At 37.7% G+C, this 22178-nt stretch overlaps 1 protein-coding gene across 2 annotated transcripts in view; it reads right to left on the bottom strand.

Annotated features, from left to right (window-relative positions):
- Nucleotides 1-10995: 10995 nt before the first annotated feature.
- FHIP2A (FHF complex subunit HOOK interacting protein 2A) overlaps nucleotides 10996-22178 on the bottom strand; it is a 35869-nt gene continuing 24686 nt past the window's right edge. For both annotated transcript variants that reach the window (XM_060126288.1, XM_060126290.1), the window contains 4 exons: nucleotides 20761-20904; nucleotides 14849-14989; nucleotides 14399-14502; nucleotides 10996-14284 (listed from right to left, as the gene is read on the bottom strand). In XM_060126288.1, coding sequence (XP_059982271.1) covers nucleotides 14179-14284; nucleotides 14399-14502; nucleotides 14849-14989; nucleotides 20761-20904 — 495 coding nt within the window. In that variant the 3' untranslated portion in view covers nucleotides 10996-14178. The remainder of the gene's footprint in view (nucleotides 14285-14398; nucleotides 14503-14848; nucleotides 14990-20760; nucleotides 20905-22178) is intronic.

The raw sequence follows: 22178 nt of genomic DNA, 5'->3' as shown, positions 1-22178 counted from the left end.
CCCACTGCTGAGCTGGTATGTCAGGAACAGCAAGTAAACTCAGAGAAGTTCCTTTTCTCCTCTGGCTTCCCCTTCTCCTCTGGAATCCCTTATTGACAAAAGCTAGAAAGCTAGCTAGTAAAGAAGAAATCTAACGTGTGGAATCCCAGCCCTACATCATAAAGAATAGAGAAGAGTGGATTTGGAACAGAAGGACAAGAACTTCATAACCTGCAAGAAACTCCCCTCAACCCCTCTACTTTAAAAAGCAAACCTCTCAAAGACACACACTCTCTTGGACTCCCCCTCCCCTTGCCATAGCCAGACAGGGTTTTGGTAAATATTGGTTGAGCATCACGGATGATATGACTATAATCCTGCGCCACAGCACAATCCATTCAGGATCTCAGATCTCAATACTTATGGACACAGCACTCAATGACAGTGTTTTATGTATTCAGCTAGGAAGGTTTTTTCCACTCTATTCAGGATCATTTTGGAAAGTCACATCAGGAGAGCAGAGCCCTGCCTTTCTGATAAGCGGCACAGCCTCTTGATGTCAGTGGTCTTTATGCACAGAGATGCTGAAAGTAGTTTAACTACTCCTGTAAAATACCTTTTTCTTCTTTTTTTTTTTTTTAAATCATTGTAAGGGACAGGGATCAGCTCAGTTTCCATGGTGACGTGAGGATTTCTGAAGAGTTTGCAGATTAAAAAAAAATGTAATGCAGGGTCTGAGAAACTTGTAAGGTCTTTCTACATATAATCCTAGAACCAGCAGAAAAGCTCAGCATCTACATCTACCCAACATCTTTCTTATCCAAAAAAGGCTGAGAGTGAGGATTTCTGTTTTAAGGCATTATGGCATCAGTTGAGTGATTGATCACACAGCTCAATGGAGGAAGGGCCAAAATACAATAGTCTTGGATCAGAAAGTATAGCAAAGGCAGGCTGCATCATGAGGACAAAGAACTTTTCATAATGGCCTTAAAATGGTGTTGATATTGAAATGCTCAGCCCAGAATTATCTACGTCAAATTAATTACACTTCTCTAGTCTTTTTCTTTCTATTGAAATAAAAATGATAATAAATGAGCAAAACACTACTTGGCAAGATATATATCAGCTTTTTCTTTGAAAGACTCAGAATTCAATGAATATCAATTATATTATAAGCTATGCATATAAAGATTCCAACCATTAAGAACTGTGCAGAAGATGGCGGAAGAGTAAAATGTGGAGATCACCTTCCTCCCCACAGATATATCAGAAATACATCTACATGTGGAACAACTCCTACAGAACACCCACTGAACGCTGGCAGAAGACCTCAGACCTGCCAAAAGGCAAGAAACTCCCCACGTACCTGGTCATGTGGATGAAAGGCTCTTGGTGCTACAGACAGGAGTCAGTGCTGTGCCTCTGAGGTGGGAGAGCCAACTTCAGGACACTGGTCCACAAGAGACTTCCCAGCTCCATGTAATATCAAACGGCGAAAATCTCCCAGAGATCTCCATCTCAACACCAACACCCAGCTTCACTGAACAACCAGCAAGCTACAGTGCTGGACATCCTATGCCAAACAACTAGCAAGACAGGAACACAACCTCACCCATTAGCAGAGAGGCTGACTAAAATCATAACAAGGCCACAGACACCCCAAAACACACCACCAGACGTGGACCTGCCCACCAGAAAGACAAGATCCAGCCTCATCCACTAGAACACAGGCACTAGTCCCCTCCACCAGGAAGCCTACACAACCCACTGAACCAACCTTAGCCACTGGGGACAGACACCAAAAACAACGGGAACTACGAACCTGCAGCCTGCAAAAAGGAGACCCCAAACACAGTAAGATAAGCAAAATGAGAAGACAGAAAAACACAAAGCAGATGAAGGAGCAAGATAAAAACCCACAAATGAAGAGGAAATAGGCAGTCTACCTGAAAAAGAATTCAGAATAATGATAGTAAAGATAATCCAAAATCTTGAAATAGAATAGAGAAAATTCAAGAAACATTTAATAAGGACCTAGAAGAACTAAAGAGGAAACAAGCAACGATGAACAACACAATAAATGAAATTAAAAATACTCTAGATGGGATCAATAGCAGAATAACTGGGGCAGAAGAATGGATAAGTGACCTGGAAGATAAAATAGTGGAAATAACTACTGCAGAGCAGAATAAAGAAAAAAGAATGAAAAGAACTGAGGACAGTCTCAGAGACCTCTGGGACAACATTAAACTCACCAACATTCGAATTATAGGGGTCCCAGAAGAAGAAGAGAAAAAGAAAGGGACTGAGAAAATATTTGAAGAGATTATAGTTGAAAACTTCCCTAATATGGGAAAGGAAATAGTCAATCAAGTCCAGGAAGCACAGAGAGTCCCATACAGGATAAATCCAAGGAGAAACATGCCAAGACACATATTAATCAAACTGTCAAAAATTAAATACAAAGAAAACATATTAAAAGCAGCAAGGGAAAAACAACAAATAACACACAAGGGAATCCCCATAAGGTTAACACCTGATCTTTCAGCAGAAATTCTGCAAGGCAGAAGGGACCGGTGGACATATTTAAAGTGATGAAGGAGAAAAACCTACATCCAAGATTATTCTACCCGGCAAGGATCTCATTCAGATTTGACAGAGAAATTAAAACCTTTACAGATAAGAAAAAGCTGAGAGAGTTCAGAACCACCAAACCAGCTTTGCAACAAATGCTAAAGGAACTTCTCTAGGCAAGAAACACAAGAGAAGGAAAAGACCTACAATAACAAACCCAAAACAATTAAGAAAATGGGAATAGGAACATACATATCAATAATTACCTAAATGTAAATGGATTAAATGCTCCCACCAAAAGACACAGACTGGCTGAATGGATACAAAAACACGACCCATATATATGCTGTCTCCAAGAGACCCACTTCCGACCTAGGGACACAAACAGACTGAAAGTGAGGGGATGGAAAAAGATATTCCATGCAAATGGAAACCAAAAGAAAGCAGCAATTCTCATATCAGACAAAATAGATTTTAAAATAAAGACTATTACAAGAGACAAAGAAGGACACTACATAATGATCAAGGGATCGATCCAAGAAGAAGATATAACAATTGTAAATATTTATGCACCCAACGTAGCAGCATCTCAATACATAAGGCAAATACTAACAGCCATAAAAGGGGAAATCAACAGTAACACATTCATAGTAGGGGACTTTAACACCCCACTTCCACCAATGGACAGATCGTCCAAAATGAAAATAAATAAGGAAACACAAGCTTTAAATGATACATTAAACAAGATGGACTTAATTGATATTTATAGGACATTCCATCCAAAAACAACAGAATACACATTTTTCTCAAGTGCTCATGGAATATTCTCCAGGATAGATCACATCTTGGGTCACAAATCAAGCCTTGGTATATTTAAGAAAATTGAAACCGTATCAAGTATCTTTTCCGACCACAACGCTATGAGACTAGATATCAATTACAGGAAACAAACTAAAAAATACAAACATATGGAGGGTAAACAGTATGCTACTAAATAACCAAGAAGTCACTGGAGAAATCACAGAGAAAATCAAATATACCTAGAAACAAATGAACTGCAAGAGCAGTTCTAAGAGGGAAGTTTATAGCAATACAATCCTACCTTAAGAAACAGGAAACATCTCGAACAAACAACCTAACCTTGCACCTAAAGCAATTAGAGAAAGAAGGACCAAAAAAACCCCAATGTTAGCAGAAGGAAAGAAATCATAAAGATCAGATCATAAATAAATGAAAAAGAAATGAAGGAAATGATAGCAAAGATCAATAAAACTAAAAGATGGTTCTTTGAGAAGATAAACAAAATTGATAAACCATTAGCCAGACTCATCAAGAAAAAAAGGGAGAAGACTCAAATCAATAGAATTAGAAATGAAAAAGGAGAAGTAACAACTGACACTGCAGAAATACAAAAGATCATGAGAGATTACTACAAGCAACTCTATGCCAATAAAATGGACAACCTGGAAGAAATGGACAAATTCTTAGAAATGCACAACTGCCAAGACTGAATCAGGAAGAAATAGAAAATATGAACAGACCAATCACAAGCACTGAAATTGAAACTGTGATTAAAAATCTTCCAACAAACAAAAGCCCAGGACCAGATGGCTTCACAGGCGAATTCTATCAAACATTTAGAGAACAGCTAACACCTATCCTTCTCAAACTCCTCCAAAACATAGCAGAGGGAGGAACACTCCCAAACTCATTCTACGAGGCCACCATCACCCTGATACCAAAACCAGACAAGGATGTCACAAAAAAAGAAAACTACAGACCAGTATCACTGATGAACATAGATGCAAAAGTCCTCAACAAAATACTAGCAAACAGAATCCAACAGCACATTAAAAGGATCATACACCATGATCAAGTGGGGTTTATCCCAGGAACGCAAGGATTCTTCAATATATGCAAATCAATCAACATGATACACCATATTAACAAATTGAAGGAGAAAAACCATATGAACATCTCAATAGATTCAGAGAAAGCTTTCGACAAAATTCAACACCCATTTATGCTAAAAACTTGAGAGAAAGTAGGCATAGAGGGAACTTTCCTCACCATAATAAAGGCCATATATAACAAACCCACAGCCAACATCGTCCTCAATGGTGAAAAACTGAAACCATTTACACTAAGATCAGGAACAAGACAAGGTTGCCCACTCTCACCACTCTTATTCAACATAGTTTTGGAAGTTTTAGCCACAACAATCAGAGAAGAAAAGGAAATAAAAGGAATCCAAATTGGAAAAGAAGAAGTAAAGCTGTCACTGTTTGCAGATGACATGATACTATACATAGAGAATCCTAAAGATGCTACCAGAAAACTACTAGAGCTAATCAATGAATTTGGTAAAGTAGCAGGATACAAAATTAATGCACAGAAATCTCTGGCATTCCTATACACTAATGATGAAAAATCTGAAAGTGAAATTAAGAAAACACTCCCATTTACCACTGCAACAAAAAGAATAAAATATCTAGGAATAAACTTACCTAAGGAGACAAAAGACCTGTATGCAGAAAATTATAAGACACTGATGAAAGAAATTAAAGATGATACAAATAGATGGAGAGATATATCATGTTCTTGGATTGGAAGAATCAACATTGTGAAAATGACTCTACTACCCAAAGCAATCTACAGATTCGATGCAATCCCTATCAAACTACCACTGGCATTTTTCACAGAACTAGAACAAAAAATTTCACAATTTGTATGGAAACACAAAAGACCCCGAATAGCCAAAGCAATCTTGAGGAAGAAAAACGGAGCTGGAGGAATCAGGCTCCCTGACTTCAGACTATACTACAAAGCTACAGTAATCAAGACAGTATGGTACTGGCACAAAAACAGAAATATAGATCAATGGAACAGGATAGAAAGCCCAGAGATAAACCCACGCACATATGGTCACCTTATCTTTCATAAAGGAGACAGGAATGTACAGTGGAGAAAGGACAGCCTCTTCAATAAGTGGTGCTGGGAAAACTGGACAGGTACATGTAAAAGTATGAGATTAGAACACTCCCTAACACCATACACAGAAATAAGCTCAAAATGGATTAAAGACCTAAGTGTAAGGCCAGAAACTATCATTAGAGGAAAACATAGGCAGAACACTCTATGACATACATCACAGCAAGATCCTTTTTTGACCCACTTCCTAAAGAAATGGAAATAAAAACAAAAATAAACAAATGGGACCTAATGAAACTTAAAAGCTTTTGCACAGCAAAGGAAACCATAAACAAGACAAAAAGACAACCCTCAGAATGGGAGAAAATATTTGCAAATGAAGCAACTGACAAAGGATTAATGTCCAAAATTTACAAGCAGTTCACGCAGCTCAATAACAAAAAAACAAACAACCCAATCCAAAAATGGGCAGAAGACCTAAATAGACATTTCCCCAAAGAAGATATACAGATTGCCAACAAACACATGAAAGAATGCTCAACATCATTAATCGTTAGAGAAATGCAAATCAAAACTACAAGGAGATCTCATCTCACACTGGTCAGAATGGCCATCGTCAAAAAATCTAGAAACGGGCTTCCCTGGTGGCACAGTGGTTGAGAGTCCACCTGCCGATGCAGGGGACACGGGTTCGTGCCCCAGTCCGGAAAGATGCCACGTGCTGCGGAGCAGCTGGGCTCGTAAGCCATGGCTGCTGGACCTGCGCGTCCGGAGTCCGTGCTCCACAATGGGAGAGGCCACAACAGTGAAAGGCCTGCGTACCGCAAAAAGAAAAAAAAAAAATCTAGAAACAATAAATGCTGGAGAGGGTGTGGAGAAAAGGGAACACTCTTGCACTGCTGGTGGGAATGTGAATTGGTACAGCCACTATGGAGAACAGTATGGAGTTTCCTTAAAAAACCACAAATAGAACTACCATATGACCCAGCAATCCCACTACTGGGTATATACCCTGAGAAAACCATTATTCAAAAAGAGTCATGTACCAGAATGTTCACTGCAGCTCTATTTACAATAGCCAGGAGATGGAAGCAACCTAAGTGTCCATCATCGGATGAATGGATAAAGAAGATGTGGCACATATATACAATGGAATATTACTCAGCCATAAAAAGAAACGAAATTGAGTTATTTGTAGTGAGGTGGATGGACCTAGAGTCTGTCATACAGAGTGAAGTAAGTCACAAAGAGAAAGACAAATACCGTATGCTAACACATATATATGGAATCTAAGAAAAAAAATGTCATGAAGAACCTAGGGTAAGATGGGAATAAAGACACAGACCTACTAGAGAATGGACTTGAGGACACGGGGAGCGGGAAGGGTAAGCTGTGACAAAGTGAAAGAGTGGCATGGACATATATATACACACTACCAAACGTAAAATAAATAGCTAGTGGGAAGCAGCCGCATAGCACAGGGAGATCAGCTCGGTTGTTTGTGACCACCTAGAGGGGTGGGATAGGGAGGGTGGGAGGGAGGGAGACGCAAGGGGGAAGAGATATGGGAACATATGTATATGTATAACTGATTCACTTTGTTATAAAGCAGAAACTAACACACCATTGTAAAGCAATTATACTCCAATAAAGATGTAAAAAAAAAGAAAAAAGAAAAACTGCAAATTTTATTTCAGTGTCAAATTCCAAAGAAAAACACCTAGAAATTGCTATGCACATTTGCACTTACAGCTTTTCTTTTTAGGATGTGGTTTTGAACCCAGACTCCAATGAGTCATGTGCTCTTGCCGACAGTATTTTCAGGGAAAGGCTTTCCTGAAGCTGCATCACACTGACTCATTTTAAGGAAAATGCACGTCTTCGTAAAACAGAACCTATTGTCAAGGAGTCCAAGGTATACAGACTATTGGGATAATATTTATATCCTAAAAGTAGACGTTACCTTCCCGACTTCCATTTCTGTTGGAGCCCAAAAGCAATTCGACTTAAGAAAAAGATGTTCTATTCCTAATCATTTCTAAAACGAAACTGAAATAATGATCGCAGGCCACCCAAATAATTGAAGCGGCCAACAAAGATTACAGAACCATAAAATGCTCTGTGACTTGCTACACTGTTGATAATAGCAACAGGATAAAGAGATTTAAGAAGGAAAGCATATTTTAAACATGGAAGAATAATGTTTAAGGAATGGCCAATTTGTTTCCCTCTAGAAATCTTGTACATGGTTCTCTTGGGAAGTCTGATCAATTAAAACCCTACGTGCTATTCTATTTATGAGTGGAATGAGGAATACACTTCTCGTGTTATTACATAAATGAATCTCATCTTCAGGGCTTTGAAATATCACTTTACCCAGACTATAGCGAATTTGGGTGCCATCTCATCTTTCTGCATAACAGTGAAATTGATTTTATGATTCCTTACTCATAAATTACAGGACTGAGCAGTAACAGACTTGGAGATGCTTTTGCTTTGTCTCCTCGAGTCTCAGAGGCTGCGCACGTCACTTGCTCTTTTTTTCTTCTTTTTTTTTTTTTCTGAGCCACAGATAGCTCCTCAAGCTTGCAATTCTGGATATAGTTCTCAACCGAAAAATGTGTTTTGAAAAAGACTGATCTGTTAGACCCAGAATGTGTTCTTGGCTTATTCAGATCTTCCAACCTGGATATCTCCCCTGAAAACTTTAGCACATCATTGGTATTAAATAGTTTCTTAAGAATTAATAGAATGATCACCATGCAAATGAATGTATATAACATGGGTACCATTATGAAACTAAGCTACAAAACTCAAAGGATGTCTTTTCTCCTCACCTTTGCAATGAGAGCAAAGTAATCCATGGTAGTATTTGAATTCCTGATGCTCCTACTGGGTCCTACATTCGTGTCAGGATTTGGCTACTTAGTCAAGAGAATCAATACCTTAAGGCCCTTTATAAGAGGATCTCTGTTAATTCCTTCATATACTGATTAGTCTAACTAGAGGGAAGAGTAAGGTCATATAAAATTATAAGGCACGCTGCATTTCCTTTAATTCCTCAGACTCACTCCTGGGAGATCAGGTAATTCCTTGAGGTTACCTCAAGAAGGCTGAGGTTAGGAAAGGAAACAGAAGTCAGGTTTCCTCATCTTGTCCTGGCAGGTGTGACCCCCAGCCTGTCCACCTGCCTTCTAGCCTGACCCCTGCCTTCAATTTCAGGAACGGATGGAGTTATGAGAAACAGTGGAAGTTTACACATTCCATCTTCACACACATCCAGCATGTGGCTTCCAAATTCACCTTTTCTGTCTCCATCAGCCCATTTCGTTCTCTCTTAATTGGATACGCAGCGACCTGTGCCCCAATCCGGCAGAGAATAAAGAATGTGGTCAAAGGAGCATTGAGTTCAAGCTGGGAGAAAGGTTTGGTTCTACAGATTTACTAAACCAAATCTTACCCTAATGTTCCGATCATTTTTTTAAGCCTTCTTAAATCTTTTGGTTTTAATATTTCAATTGACTTTTTGCCTTCTCTCTATATAATAGTTCTAGAAAGAGGTCATTTAAATCACAACAGTTAATTACTTCTCAGCAATTGAGAAAATGTGGGCCCAAAGGCACAATTATTTAGGCTGGTGCTTTATATCAATCTCAGAATGAAGAAAGTGAAAGGCAATGGTTAATCATGGTAAATATAAGAGGATACAGAACAGTTGTCTATTTATCGCTGAGTTGACTTTATCATTACGACTTCTCAGAGTATCTGGCCTATCTGCACTCACAAGTAAGGATATAATTCAGTCAAGACTTGAGTTTTAGATTTTCTCTTTTGATGACCTGCAACGCGACTTCTCTCCCTGTGCTCTCACAATGCTTCGGCGCTGTCTCGCTAACAGTATTCCCGTGTGCAGCGTTCCTTATTTTTGTCAGCACACTGAACCGAGACTGTGACTTGGTGAGGGCAGAAAAGCTTCTTCTTATTTGTTTTCCTAGCATCTTAAAACTTGGTTCATAAGAAGTCCCCAATATTTGTCGAGGAAACCAAATTATTGTTTTGGTTTGGTTTTAGATGACATGTTAGTATCCTATTTCTGATACATTTTTAGAAATGCTATTATAACACAAATAAAACCCCGAATGCGCACAACAGTCAAACCGTAAGAGTATGTCAGACAGGCTTAGATGCAATCTTTCTAATGTGGGTAGTAGGGCGTAGATCAAGTAAATTTAAAAACCAGTCTCCTATGAGGCGAGGCCCATAGGTAATAACTTTCCTAACTGGCTTTAGACCAACTAAAACCTATTTCTTCCATGGAAACTTCAGCATCAAACAGTCACACAGTGTTTTTGCTTTTTTTTGATAAAGAGGTACAGCTTTTACCTGAAAGACTTTAACAAAATTTCAACCTTAACAACTTTATTCTTTAAATTCCCTTGAGATAACTAGTTTTCTAGATGGAAGAGTGCAGAATTCTGAACCAGGTTTTTGGACTGGGGATCTGATTATGCATTCCTAAAATGCAGTTTTCTTTCGAAGGAGCTCAAGATAAGGAGGTAATTTTAACTCTTCAATGCCTAAACCTTACCTCCCTTGCATCCTTAAACCTGTTACCTTCTTTATTTCCTTCTAAAACTATTTTGAGGAACACTGGCTGAAAAGAATCATGGGTAGGAGGGATTAGTAACTAGATTTTTCTTTCTCGTTGTGCCATGCAGTACATGTTTCTTTCAGTTTCCAACTAAGGGACTTTGGCAAATACTCAAGTGAATGGAATAAGCCTAGAGTCAAATTGTTTTAAATGTCAGTTAAAGAGAGAAGTTTTTATGTGTTATAAATCTATTAAGAAGTAATGCTTAGGGCTTCCCTGGTTGTGCAGTGGTTGGGAATACGCCTGCCGCTACAGGGGACATGGGTTCGAGCCCTGGTCCGGGAATATCCCACATGCCGCGGAGCAACAAAGCCCGTGCACCACAACTACTGAGCCTGCGCTCTAGAGCCCGTGAACCACAACTCCTGAAGCCCGCGTGCCTGGAGCCCGTGCTCCGCAACAAGAGAAGCCACCGCAATGAGAAGCCTACGCACCATAACAAAGAGTAGCCCCCGCTCGCTTCAACTAGAGAAAGCCCGCACACAGCAGCAAAGACCCAAATGCAGCCAAAAATAAATAAATAAATTACATAAACTTATATAAAAAAAAGAAATAATGCTTACAGTGAATTATATTTCTAAGACTTATATAACCATTCCTTCCTTTAGGGAAATGGTTATTATGGTAGGGTGGAAAATATCAATACATGTAAGGCTCACCCAGAGGGATTTTTCAAGCTATACATTCCCCCTCCACAAATATTCTGATATATTCCTTTTTGTTCTCTCTCTGGAATCAATGCTATAATGAACCACTGACTGCTGTGTGTCATATCCTTTTGTATGTTATGAATTATTATTTTAGATTTATCAGGGAATGAAATGTTTCCAATTACAATTCTACAAAAATACAAGACAACATTTTGTTTAAATTACGTTATTTATTTTTAGATCATCCCTCTTAGTCCTGCATGCATTGTTAGCACAAAAAGTTGAACTTGATCACAACCTCCTTTGAAGAGATATTAGGTACATAATCACCATCTGAAGAGTTTCTTCACAGATGGCCCAAGATTTCCAGGCCTTGATAACACTGTCAGTAACCTATACAATGTACAATAGAAAAATTTACCAAATATCCTTTGTTTAATGTAAACAAGGCAGGAGGCAAAACAGAGTATTATAGTAACACTATTTTACAGGGCCCAGAAATATGATTATCTATCATGTTTCAACACAACAAGTGTCACAATGACATGCATATTTTCATTAATTGTACAACCCAAAATATAATTACCATATAAATTGTGATTTCAGCACTTCACTGTAACTTCTGTCAATACCTATAAACTTCATAATTAAATGGTAATTGTATATTAATGCAATAATTTATGGAAATATGTTACCATGAATTATGAAGTAATTCCATAATTTGTGCCCCGTAAAATTAAGTGTAATAATCTTTACACTAGCAACAGTGTAAGCAAGCTAAGGATTTTGGTCCTTACAGATATATACACATATATATACACACATGTACACACACAATAATGTACAATTAAACCAAAAAGCTATGAATCCACTCATAGCTTATATATTGCACAGACAGATACATTATGAGAACCTTACATAGTCAATGTGAGTACTACAATGATAATTGGCTGGCTAAGGACACATTTTGAGTTCTATCACGTAAAGAATGTGGCTCATTACTAAAAAAAATAAACCCAAAGACTATACTGTTAGAAAGTTAAAAAAAAAGAATGTGCATGCCCATTTACACCAATGTGAAGCAAGGCTAAAATTCAGTTTGGAATTTGTCATGGCAATCGATTGCTAGGGTGGTACTGCCCACTCAACACAGTGCACATCAGTCACTGTTTTGCAAATACTGAGGAACAGAAATAGCTTCTCAAAGACAGTACACAAATGGCTAGTCATGGAGGACAATGTTTCACCAACAAATCCAACTCGCTGTGAGAACTTGTGCTGGCTCTAGGTCTGAACTAAATACGAAGAAGAAAGGAAGGAAAGACAGTAGCAAACTTAGAAGAGAAACAAATTATATCTTAAGCTTTAGCTGATTACAAATCAAAGTCATTACAATAACTTAGGAAAATAATTATCTTTTAAGAAGCAGCATACACACACACAAATATGAATTAAAGCTTCTCTGAGCTTGGTTTCATGGATTAGCCAAAAGGTCCTACGGTGAAAGCAAGAATAAAATCGTATTTGGTTTGAGAGGTAACATCACTGCCATTACACCTATCGAATGCTGCAAAAACATTAAGAAATATCTAATCTCTTAATGGTCTATTTTAAGTACACCTCCATCAAAGTAGACTACAACTACATCTAAAAATGAAGATGTTGCAGCATTCCTTCATCAATAAATACAGCAAACAGAATAATGCTTTCCTATCGTTAAAAATCATTTAAAGAAAACCATGCACAAAGTAACTATCTCCCACCTGTTTTTTCATTGTTTCGCTCAATAAATTTCCTAGAGTGAGCTAACAGAGATTTGCATTAAATTAGAAATTTAGTTTTTTTGTTGTTGTTTTAACAGTGGTAAGCATTCTAGAGCCAAGAATATTCATAATTTTCAACATTTTGTTGTTAATAAATAGCAACAACTAACTATAAAATAAATCAGAAAACGAATACAACAAAATTAGCAGTAGGTGTAAAATATGCATCCATACACACGCTACACGATGTATAGATACAAACATGCTACACAAAACAACTTCTTAGAACGGGCAGCTACAGTTCCTTTCAGGCTGGAAGGTTGGCCTAGTCTGCTCCCCCGAATATCAGTAAATGAAAAGGTAAGGAGGAAAGTGCTACTGCTTAACATTCCAACTGAAAAAATAAAACAAAAACCCAAGGAAGCTTAAAAGCAATATTTGAGTGATAAGTATCACTTAAAGGAAGAAGAGAAAGTGGATTAGCAAACGCCATTTTGTAAATCGAGTACCAGCATGCGGTGCACAGTGCAGCTCTGCCAGCTACCCACATCACACGCTCCTACACACGCACCCATCCACACATAGACCAATTTACCCAAGTCCTTTCATATGTAAACAGGTCAGACTTGCTGGTTTGTTTTAAAATCTCTTCAGAATGATTTAAAACAAAAGACTGAACAAAATGGAAAAAAAAAATGTAAACATTCAGGAGGCCATTAGCATTTTGATTGCTGCCACCTACACGCTACCATGCATTTCAATAAGAAAATCAAATGATAAAGCAATTTTCAGAGAGGGAGGGAGACAGAAAAAAGGGTCTCAACCCAATACATGTTAATTAGCTTAAAAAATACTATTTTAGTAAACACTACCAACAGTGGGCACATATCCAACATTGTTGCAAAAATGACAAAGTTTAAATAAACTGGGACCCATACATGAAAATCAATCACTAACGAGGCTATGTGCACAAGAGAGTAAAAGAAGGTTTCTTTAAAAAATATATATATTATATTAATCAAGAATTTCATTATCATATTAAATTGTTTTTCTTAGAAAAGCTGAAGAAAGTTAATGGTGCTCTACACATTTTTATCTTCTATTATTAATTCATTTGATGGTTCCTAAATTGTATTTTTTTCTCACTTACAGTTTTTTTCAGTATTTTGTTTGATAAGAATTCTGACCTTAAAAAGTTATAAAATTAGGTGTTTTTTTTTTCCGCTACTTATTAATCCAAAAGAATATAAGCATTTGAGTCCCAGAGAATGTCAAAATGCCTTGCTACCTAAAAGGATGTTAAATTAACAGAAATATCATCAAAGTCATGACATCAGAAATTTTGCAGCTTTTCACACAGGCATTAGAAATGCTTATTTCCTGAAGTTCCTTTGATTGTATCCTGGACTCAAGGATGTGCAACTTTATATCTAGAACCATTACGATAAAGTCAACATCACACAACATTGCACTGAGTGTCCACTCAGTGGGTTCTGAATGGTTCTGTCCAGTTTACAGCAATGCTTCGTTTAAAAAGGCTTTTTATCCTCTTGTGGCTGGGTGGAACTGAGGCTTTTTTGATGAAATGCATACAACAGTTCTGTTCCCTTGGTTACTTGCAAGATGCCGTTTATGGTGTGGAGGCAGCATGGTATTTCACAAAGGCGATGGCCGCCAGCTCCTTACAGAACTCTTCCAGCACAATCACACCCTCCAGCAACGTGATGTGCTCGATACTGGGAAGGAAAGCAGGCAATCAATCAATCGATGCAGGGTATTAGCAGATCATCAAGTTTTGGCAAAAGTTTTAGATAAAAAAGTTTTAAACAACATGTAAAACGCTGACTTACATAGGGCCTTCAGGTTCCAGACCAAGTAATCGCTTTCTGACTAATAGAAGCTTGGGAGTAAAATCTTGAATACGCTGGATTCGAACCATGAGGTCTCCAACAACCTGTGTCACAGGGACAAAAGGAGCTCAGTCCCTAAACACCTCCATGGGGATTTTCAGGATAAAAAAATACTCCATTTCCTATTACTAAATGAAGACTGTCACTTTTCACTATTCACATAACAATCTTTGACAAAGGACTCATAGCTATACCTTAAAATACAGAAGTTATATATACCACTTAAAAGAATGAATCTTTATTCTCCACATTCTGTAGTAAAATAATTATTTCTAAACAGTAAATATGTAACAGTTTTTATTATGTGACACTAATTACACACAATGATATTAAGATGTTAATTGGTCGGATCTATCAATCCTAGAGAACATAACAAAACTGGTAACTCACCCTGACGATTACAGAGAAGAGAGATCTACAGCCAGAAGCAAGGTTCACATACGGGTCCAAAAGGTACTCGTGTATGTGTGGATGAGGGAAGAGAGAAAGTCTAGATAACACTGATGTTACTTGTAAATTGACATCATATGGCTACGGAGAGGGAAAAACCAAAAAGATATTTGACATTATGTATAATGTATATACCTGAGCACTTAATTTACCATTTCCATTTGTCTTCTTAAGAAAAAGGAAAATCTACCATCTCATTCCTCCTGCTATATGCTCTTCTACAATGACAATATCTATAACTAAATTAGCTCTAGCTTGCACCACCTTAGTCAAAGTGCATATATCACAGTCCTAAAACTTAAAATAAAAGGTATGCACATAAACATACAGAATAAAATAAATGTATAACAAAGTCAGAATGTCTCTGTTTTATGCAGGTGGTTTTATGTAGTAAAATAGTTCAAGAGGTCATCAAAACTCACCAAAGAGTCATATGTAATATTAATTACAAACAATAGAAGACATTACATGTAAGACCAAAGATAGAAGGGAAGGTATTAAAATCTTTTATAGTAGTCTAGTTTTAGAAATGATAATCCTCGTCTCTTAAATTATTCAACTACTGCCAATTACCAAAAGCATGTATACAACAAAGTCATATACATCACAGAACCCTGTCAACAGAATGAAAGTACTTGGGGGTGGAAATAACTACCACATGCCTCAAAAGTGAACGAGAAGATTCAAAATCATGATTACAGACAGGGATCACCTCCTTTACTGTGCAAGAGCATTAACTCTTCCAAAACAATGTCCGTGTACATCTGTGTATACTTTTTGGTATGTTTCACAATTTTACTTGAATTCTGTTTTTTAATATTTAATCTGTTTATTCTTCGTAGGAAGCAGCTTGGAGGTGCTTTACGGAGTATGTGTCAAAATCCAAGCAAAATGCATAATGTACAAAAAGAGTTGCTATTATTGTGCCTAGAATTTTCAACAGAAATCTCTCAACCCTTCCAGTTTTCTTCTTCTAAGCAGCCAAAGGCAACTGAGTGGCTGAAACAAAACCGACTTCAGTGAGAAGGTTGGAAAGAACCTAGGTGACTGGATGAGTGAGAAACAGATGCTGCAGCAGGAGCAAGGGAAAAGTGATTCAGGACCAAGTTGATATTGACAACAGAATCTGAATGTTTTACCCTCATTCACTGAGCAGCTTTTAAGCCCTTGATCATAATGAATACCAATCCAGAAGTGAATATTTGACATTTAAAGGACAGCAAATGCTTGAGCACGTGCCAGAAGATATCAAAGATACTGTTATTTGAACAAAAACTCAAGTCCTGTGCTAAGGTCCAATTTTAGTCTTTTTTGCTTACTACTAGATACATGAACACAGATTTTCTGAAAGAAGAAAAACTACCCCTAAGTCACTCTTATTCACAATCTAGCCTTAAGCAAGATAAATGAAAGGAGATACGATTCACATTAAACGTAGTCTGAAGGGCATCTTTTCCTACTTGATAATATTTGCAATAGAATAGCCTTCTCCAAGACTCAGTTCAAAACAAACAATGAATTCACATTAAATTGTATTTTAGGCACAAAGGAAAACATTTAAAAAAATCTTTAAGAAGAATGCAATTGGTAAAATGTGGACAAAATCATTTAAAATACAACGTAAGTACAGTATTGTATGTGACTTCATTTCAGATGGTTCAGAGTTTTAGGTCAATAAATTCTGCCATTTACAGGTACTTAAATAAATTGAGAAAATTTGGCTTCAAACAACTATATATTGCCACTTAAACTCTGTATTTTCTCTATATGGTGTTTGTTAGTTTGGTTTTAAGCTTTTTTTGAACAAGAAGCTATATCTTTGGTTGTTTAAGAAACTTAAGGCTGACTCAGATTATATTTTAAAAAATTTGTTTTAGAGTCTTTATTCAATTTGTTACAATATTGCTTCTGTTTTATGTTTTGTTTTTTTTGGCCCGGAGGCATGTGGGATCTTAGCTCCCCAACCAGGGATCAAACCAGCACCACCTGCGCTGGAAGGCAAAGTCTTAACCACTGGACCACCAGGGAAGTCCCAGATTATATTTTAATGTTGTGAAAATGAAGATAAATTTCAGCTAGATAGAAAGTGTTCCACCATACTCTGAACTGGCCTTTACTTCACTAGTCTCTTTCTCCTACTTTAAAGTAGTAACTTTAAAACAAGCTGGCCTTTTAGAGGGTTGCAAACAGCAACTGTTTGTATCTATTATTCTGAATCCCTCCCATTTGTACTTTATACAGTATTCACCTGAAATAAAAGTTAACCAGATTTTTCTGACACGTTAAAGTGCACTTGGCCCATTTTTGATTGAGCTCACCCTAAATACAAGATCTGAATTTTGGAACAATAAACTTTGACTTAAAAGCATACTGAGGGCTTTCCTGGTGGTCCAGTGGTTAAGAATCCGCCTGCCAATGCAGGCGACATGGGTGCGAGCCCTGGTCCGGGAAGATCCCACATGCCGTAGAGCAACTAAGCCCGTGTGCCACAACTACTGAAGCCCACGTGCCTAGAGCCCGTGCTCCACTACAAGAGAAGCCACCGCAATGAGAAGCCCGAGCACCACAACGAAGACAACAGCAACTAGAGAAAAGTCCACGTGCAGCAACGAAGACCCAACGCAGCCAAAAATAAATAAAATTAAAAAAAAAAAAAAAAAAGCATACTGATGTCGGACTTCCCTGGTGGCGCAGTCGTTAAGAATCCTCCTGCCAACGCAGGGGACACGGGTTCGAGCCCTGGTCCAGGAAGATCCCACATGCCGCGGAGCAACTAAGCCTGTGCACCACAACTACTGAGGCTGTGCTCTAGAGCCCGTGCGCCACAACTACTGAGCCTGTGTGCCTAGAGCCCATGTCCGCAAAAAGAGGAGTCCCCGCTTGCCACAACTAGAGAAAGCCCACGCGCAGCAATGAAGACCCAATGCAGCCAAAAAAAAAGCATACGGATGTCACCTGCAAACTCAGTCGCAACCCTTTTATTAAAGGCCAAGTATGTAGATGGTCAAAATAATAAGAAATAAGTCAAATTTTTAAAAATCTCAACAACTTGATAGTCTCGGAAATTTCTTATAACACCTGCATTTAACAAGATTTTATATTTTTTAAAGTATTTTAAATTGCTTTTTTTCAGATAATTCTTACAAGCAAATCAAGTAATATCAACTTCACTTTAACAATAAGAAAATGTGACAAACAGCTAAGTTTAGTTGCCCAAATTCAGATTTTTCACCGTCAGAACAGGGACAAGAACTTGGGCTTCCCTATATTCTCCCTGGTATTCTTTACATTCTGCTATGGACTTTTGTTTTTACTATCTTTTTAAAATCACTAAGGTTAAAAACAATACTAAACACACTATATTTTTCAAAAATTAACATTGTGACAACACAATAGTATCATGAATACCTGATGTCATAACTTCTCAATTATACATGAAGAAATTAGCTACTTTATTAATTATCCACAGTAATGTTTAATCCCAGCCTGGTTACCCTGATCCTATTAGGGGTATATATGTACTAAGAAAATACAAGCAAACATCACCTTCAGCAAAAACATTTAGAAAAGAAAGAAAATGAAATTAAACCAAGCACGCTAGGCACACCAGGACTCATGATTATCTTTGAGATCTGATTATAATGTCCTTATCCAAAAAGGCTTAGAAAATCAAGGGTTTTAAAGACAGAAGGTTTGAGGCTAGGCTCCACAGCTCACTAAGTCACGTGAACTGAAACTAAGGATTCCTCATTTATACTATAATACAAGGAACTGTCTTGCCTATCATTCAGGATTCTAGGAAGAATAAGTGAGACACTGTGTATGAATCGCTTCTGCCCTGTGAAGAGCTATCTGGTGAACGAAGAAGAACTGTAAGCATTTCGGGATATTCTGTCTCCGACAGAATCCTTTTGTGTCAGCACTCTACAGACTGAAGGGAAAAATGCTCAAGTGTGATGAGGATTCAGAGAGGATCTTTCCACTCAATTCAGAAACTACTTTTTAGGACTTCCCTGGTGCGCAGTGGTTGAGAGTCCGCCTGCCGATGCAGGCGACACAGGTTCGAGCCCCGGTCCGGGAGGATCCCACATGCCGCGGAGCGGCTGGGCCCGTGAGCCATGGCCGCTGGGCCTGCGCGTCCGGAGCCTGTGCTCCGCGGCAGGAGAGGCCGCAGCAGTGACAAGCCCGCGTACCGCAAGAAAAAAAAGAAACTATTTTTTAAAATTTAGATTCCTTGTTAGTGCTTTCGGTCAAAATTTCTAAAGATTACTGACATAATACTGATTGTTAATGTCTCTTCTGTGTTAATCAGATCCAAACTATGCCAAGAGAACCAGCACAAAAACACAACATACTGATGAGCCCCATTACCTGGGAGGTTTACACAGCCGTGATGTATTACAGCATAATACATTCAGTAGCTGGATTTAAATACTTTGGTTGTTAAGTATTAAAAACCAACCAACAAATCAGCAAACAATGAAACACGAGAAATTCAGCACATGTTGTTAGGAGGTTAAAAGAAAAAAAGGACTTTACTCTGTGTCTTTATTGATTACTATCAGAAACAGTGCTGACTGAAGTCCAACCCAGTGAAACACTTCTTATCATTTCTTTATTTGGCTTTCTGGTTATTGAAGGCAGCCTGCTTGTGGAGTAAATTTCGTTTATAACTCCCTACAGTCATATAAATATTTAACTAAAATGCTAAAATGAACAAGTACTTTAATATACAGTTTTAAATTAATTCTAAATTGGCTAACTCAGTTTCCACGTTGAGGCAAGTTTAATGCCAGATTGTTTTATTTCAAGTGTCCATCCCAGTGCATAAAACATTTCAAAACTCTATCGTCATTCAAGTGTCCATCCCAGTGCATAAAACATTTCAAAACTCTATCGTCACTTTGTATGTCAAGGAGAGACGGAGAGAGGGATTCTATTGATATAATCCCAAATTCAGTTCTCCTGACAATCAATGGAGACAGAGCAACATACCGGCCAACGGTGATTTTTATTTACCTTGGAATAAGTAAATTAACCTTTTTTAAATTGCGTCTCCCCATTTGAAAATGAGTATATTCACAAGTTCTTTGTCTGAAGAAGCAGGTTCATCTGATACTGTTCCATAATTTTAGTGAGACCAGAGCTCTCAAGATTCGATTTGAAATGACATTTAAGGTCTTCTGAATTAAACCTAACAAGTTTCACTCTACCTGTATCTGTACTAACTGTACTAACTAAAAGGCTTTCTAAGAAAGCACTCTAGGCACTGCCGAAAGGCATTAAGGTTATTAAGACAATGACCTACAATGAGAAGTAAACATACAACTCTGTAACAGCTGTCAGGCCAAATAAAAGTTTTAACATAATGAATGCATCAGAAACCCACCAGCTGTTGGCAATCTAGCTTTATGAAAAAGTCATCTAGTGGAAAAAGAAAACAATAAAACTACTTGACTGAAGATGTAAACTAAGATGTGAGTAGAATTCATGGTGAATGGTAACAAAATAATATGGAAATTAACATTTTAAAACTTATTACTAGGCTTCCCTAGTGGCACAGTGGTTGAGAATCTGCCTGCCAATGCAGGGGACACGGGTTCAAGCCCTGGTCTGGGAAGATCCCACATGCCGCGGAGCAACTAGGCCCGTGAGCCACAACTACTGAGCCTGCACGTCTGGAGCCTGTGCTCCACAACAAGAGAGGCCGCGACAGTGAGAGGCCCGCGCACCGCGATGAAGAGTGGCCCCCGCTCGCCGCAACTAGAGAGAGCCCTCGCACAGAAACGAAGACCCAACACAGCCAAAAATAAATAAATAAATTTTAAAACAAACAAACAAAAACGTATTACCTGATCAAGAATTCTTCCCATTCTGTCAAATAAAACTTTCAAAAAATGACCTTCAAAGAAAGCTGCTTCTAAATTGCACTTTTCCAATGCTTTTGGAGACCCAGGCCACTCCCATCTTAAGCAGATAGCACAGTAGTCCCGGAACTAGGGAGAAATATTTGGATCATTAAAGAACTGAACAAAAACAAATGGAGATTAAATAGAAATAATTTTCCCAAATAGGCATAGAAATCCGCTTGAATGCTAAGTGTCTGCTAGTGTGAGGTGCCGTGGAAGACGGGAAAAGGATGACCCGGATAACACACTGACTGGAGAGAGGCGCAAGGTCAGGTCACAACCACCAGTCCCAGCACCTTGATGCGAAAGCAGGCAGATTTTAACTTTACCAAAGTACCCCCTTCACTGCTGAGCTTATGCTCTTTCCTTTAGAGGAGTTCAAACTTTTACTTATTCTTGTCACAGATTTAGCGAGTATTTAAAAAGCAAAGCAAGTCTTAGCCACATTTTCAAATCTATTCTAAAATATATATCATATATAAAATAGGTGAACAGATACACAGCACCTGAGAAGGCAAACCTGACTTTGCTACGATGTGTTTAACCCAGGCACGTTGCCATGACTGCCAGGAGGAAACAGGGCTGCTCTAAATGTGGTCTGAAAACTGTTCCCTACCACTGCTCTTGAGACGAGTACAAAAACTAGGAGCAAGTTTAGAAACTTCTCTTGCAATTTCACTGAGTAAATTTTACATCTGTTCAATCTATAAAATAATCAGGGCTTGTATTTTTTCTTTTCATTTTTTTATATTTTACAAAAGCATTGGTCAGTGACAGATTGGAAATAAGGGGAAACTGGTCCTCACTACACAGTTTATCAGCAGTATACACAATATGGATTTTTATAAGCACAAGAATATCTCTTATAATAAAAAGAAAAATTTAAAGTCTTCCCTGACATGTAATTTACTTGAATTTAAACAAAAGAACTTTAGAGCATAGTTTTCTTCCATATTTTCTCCCTTTTCAGATTTTCCTTATTCAATAAAGCAAAATTACCTTATCATCTCTAGTTTACAAATTAACTGAGATTAAAACATATTTTTACACAAAGCACTAACTTCAACTTTTAAAAGAAAAACATTAAAAATGATTAAAAAACAAACTTCTTCAATATTTTGTGAGTTTTAAACTATTTGTCTTTCAATAGAAATTTTTCTTTATAAAACCACACCCCAATATTTAATAAAGCATTTTTATATTAACACTTCCGAAATTCTGAGCTAGAAAGTAATAGTGTAAATTTTTCCTATTCTTTTTGTGTCTTGTCAAATATTTCTGAAACAATCATAACTGTAATCAGAATATGGAAATGAAACATTACAGAAAGAATCAAAGCAGTTTAAAAATCCAATCAGTAC

The sequence above is a fragment of the Lagenorhynchus albirostris genome, chromosome 16 (assembly GCF_949774975.1).
Source record: "Lagenorhynchus albirostris chromosome 16, mLagAlb1.1, whole genome shotgun sequence".
Classification (NCBI taxonomy): Eukaryota; Metazoa; Chordata; class Mammalia; order Artiodactyla; family Delphinidae; genus Lagenorhynchus; species Lagenorhynchus albirostris.
Note: the sequence above shows the minus strand (reverse complement) of the source record. Positions and strands in the feature narration are given on the sequence as shown.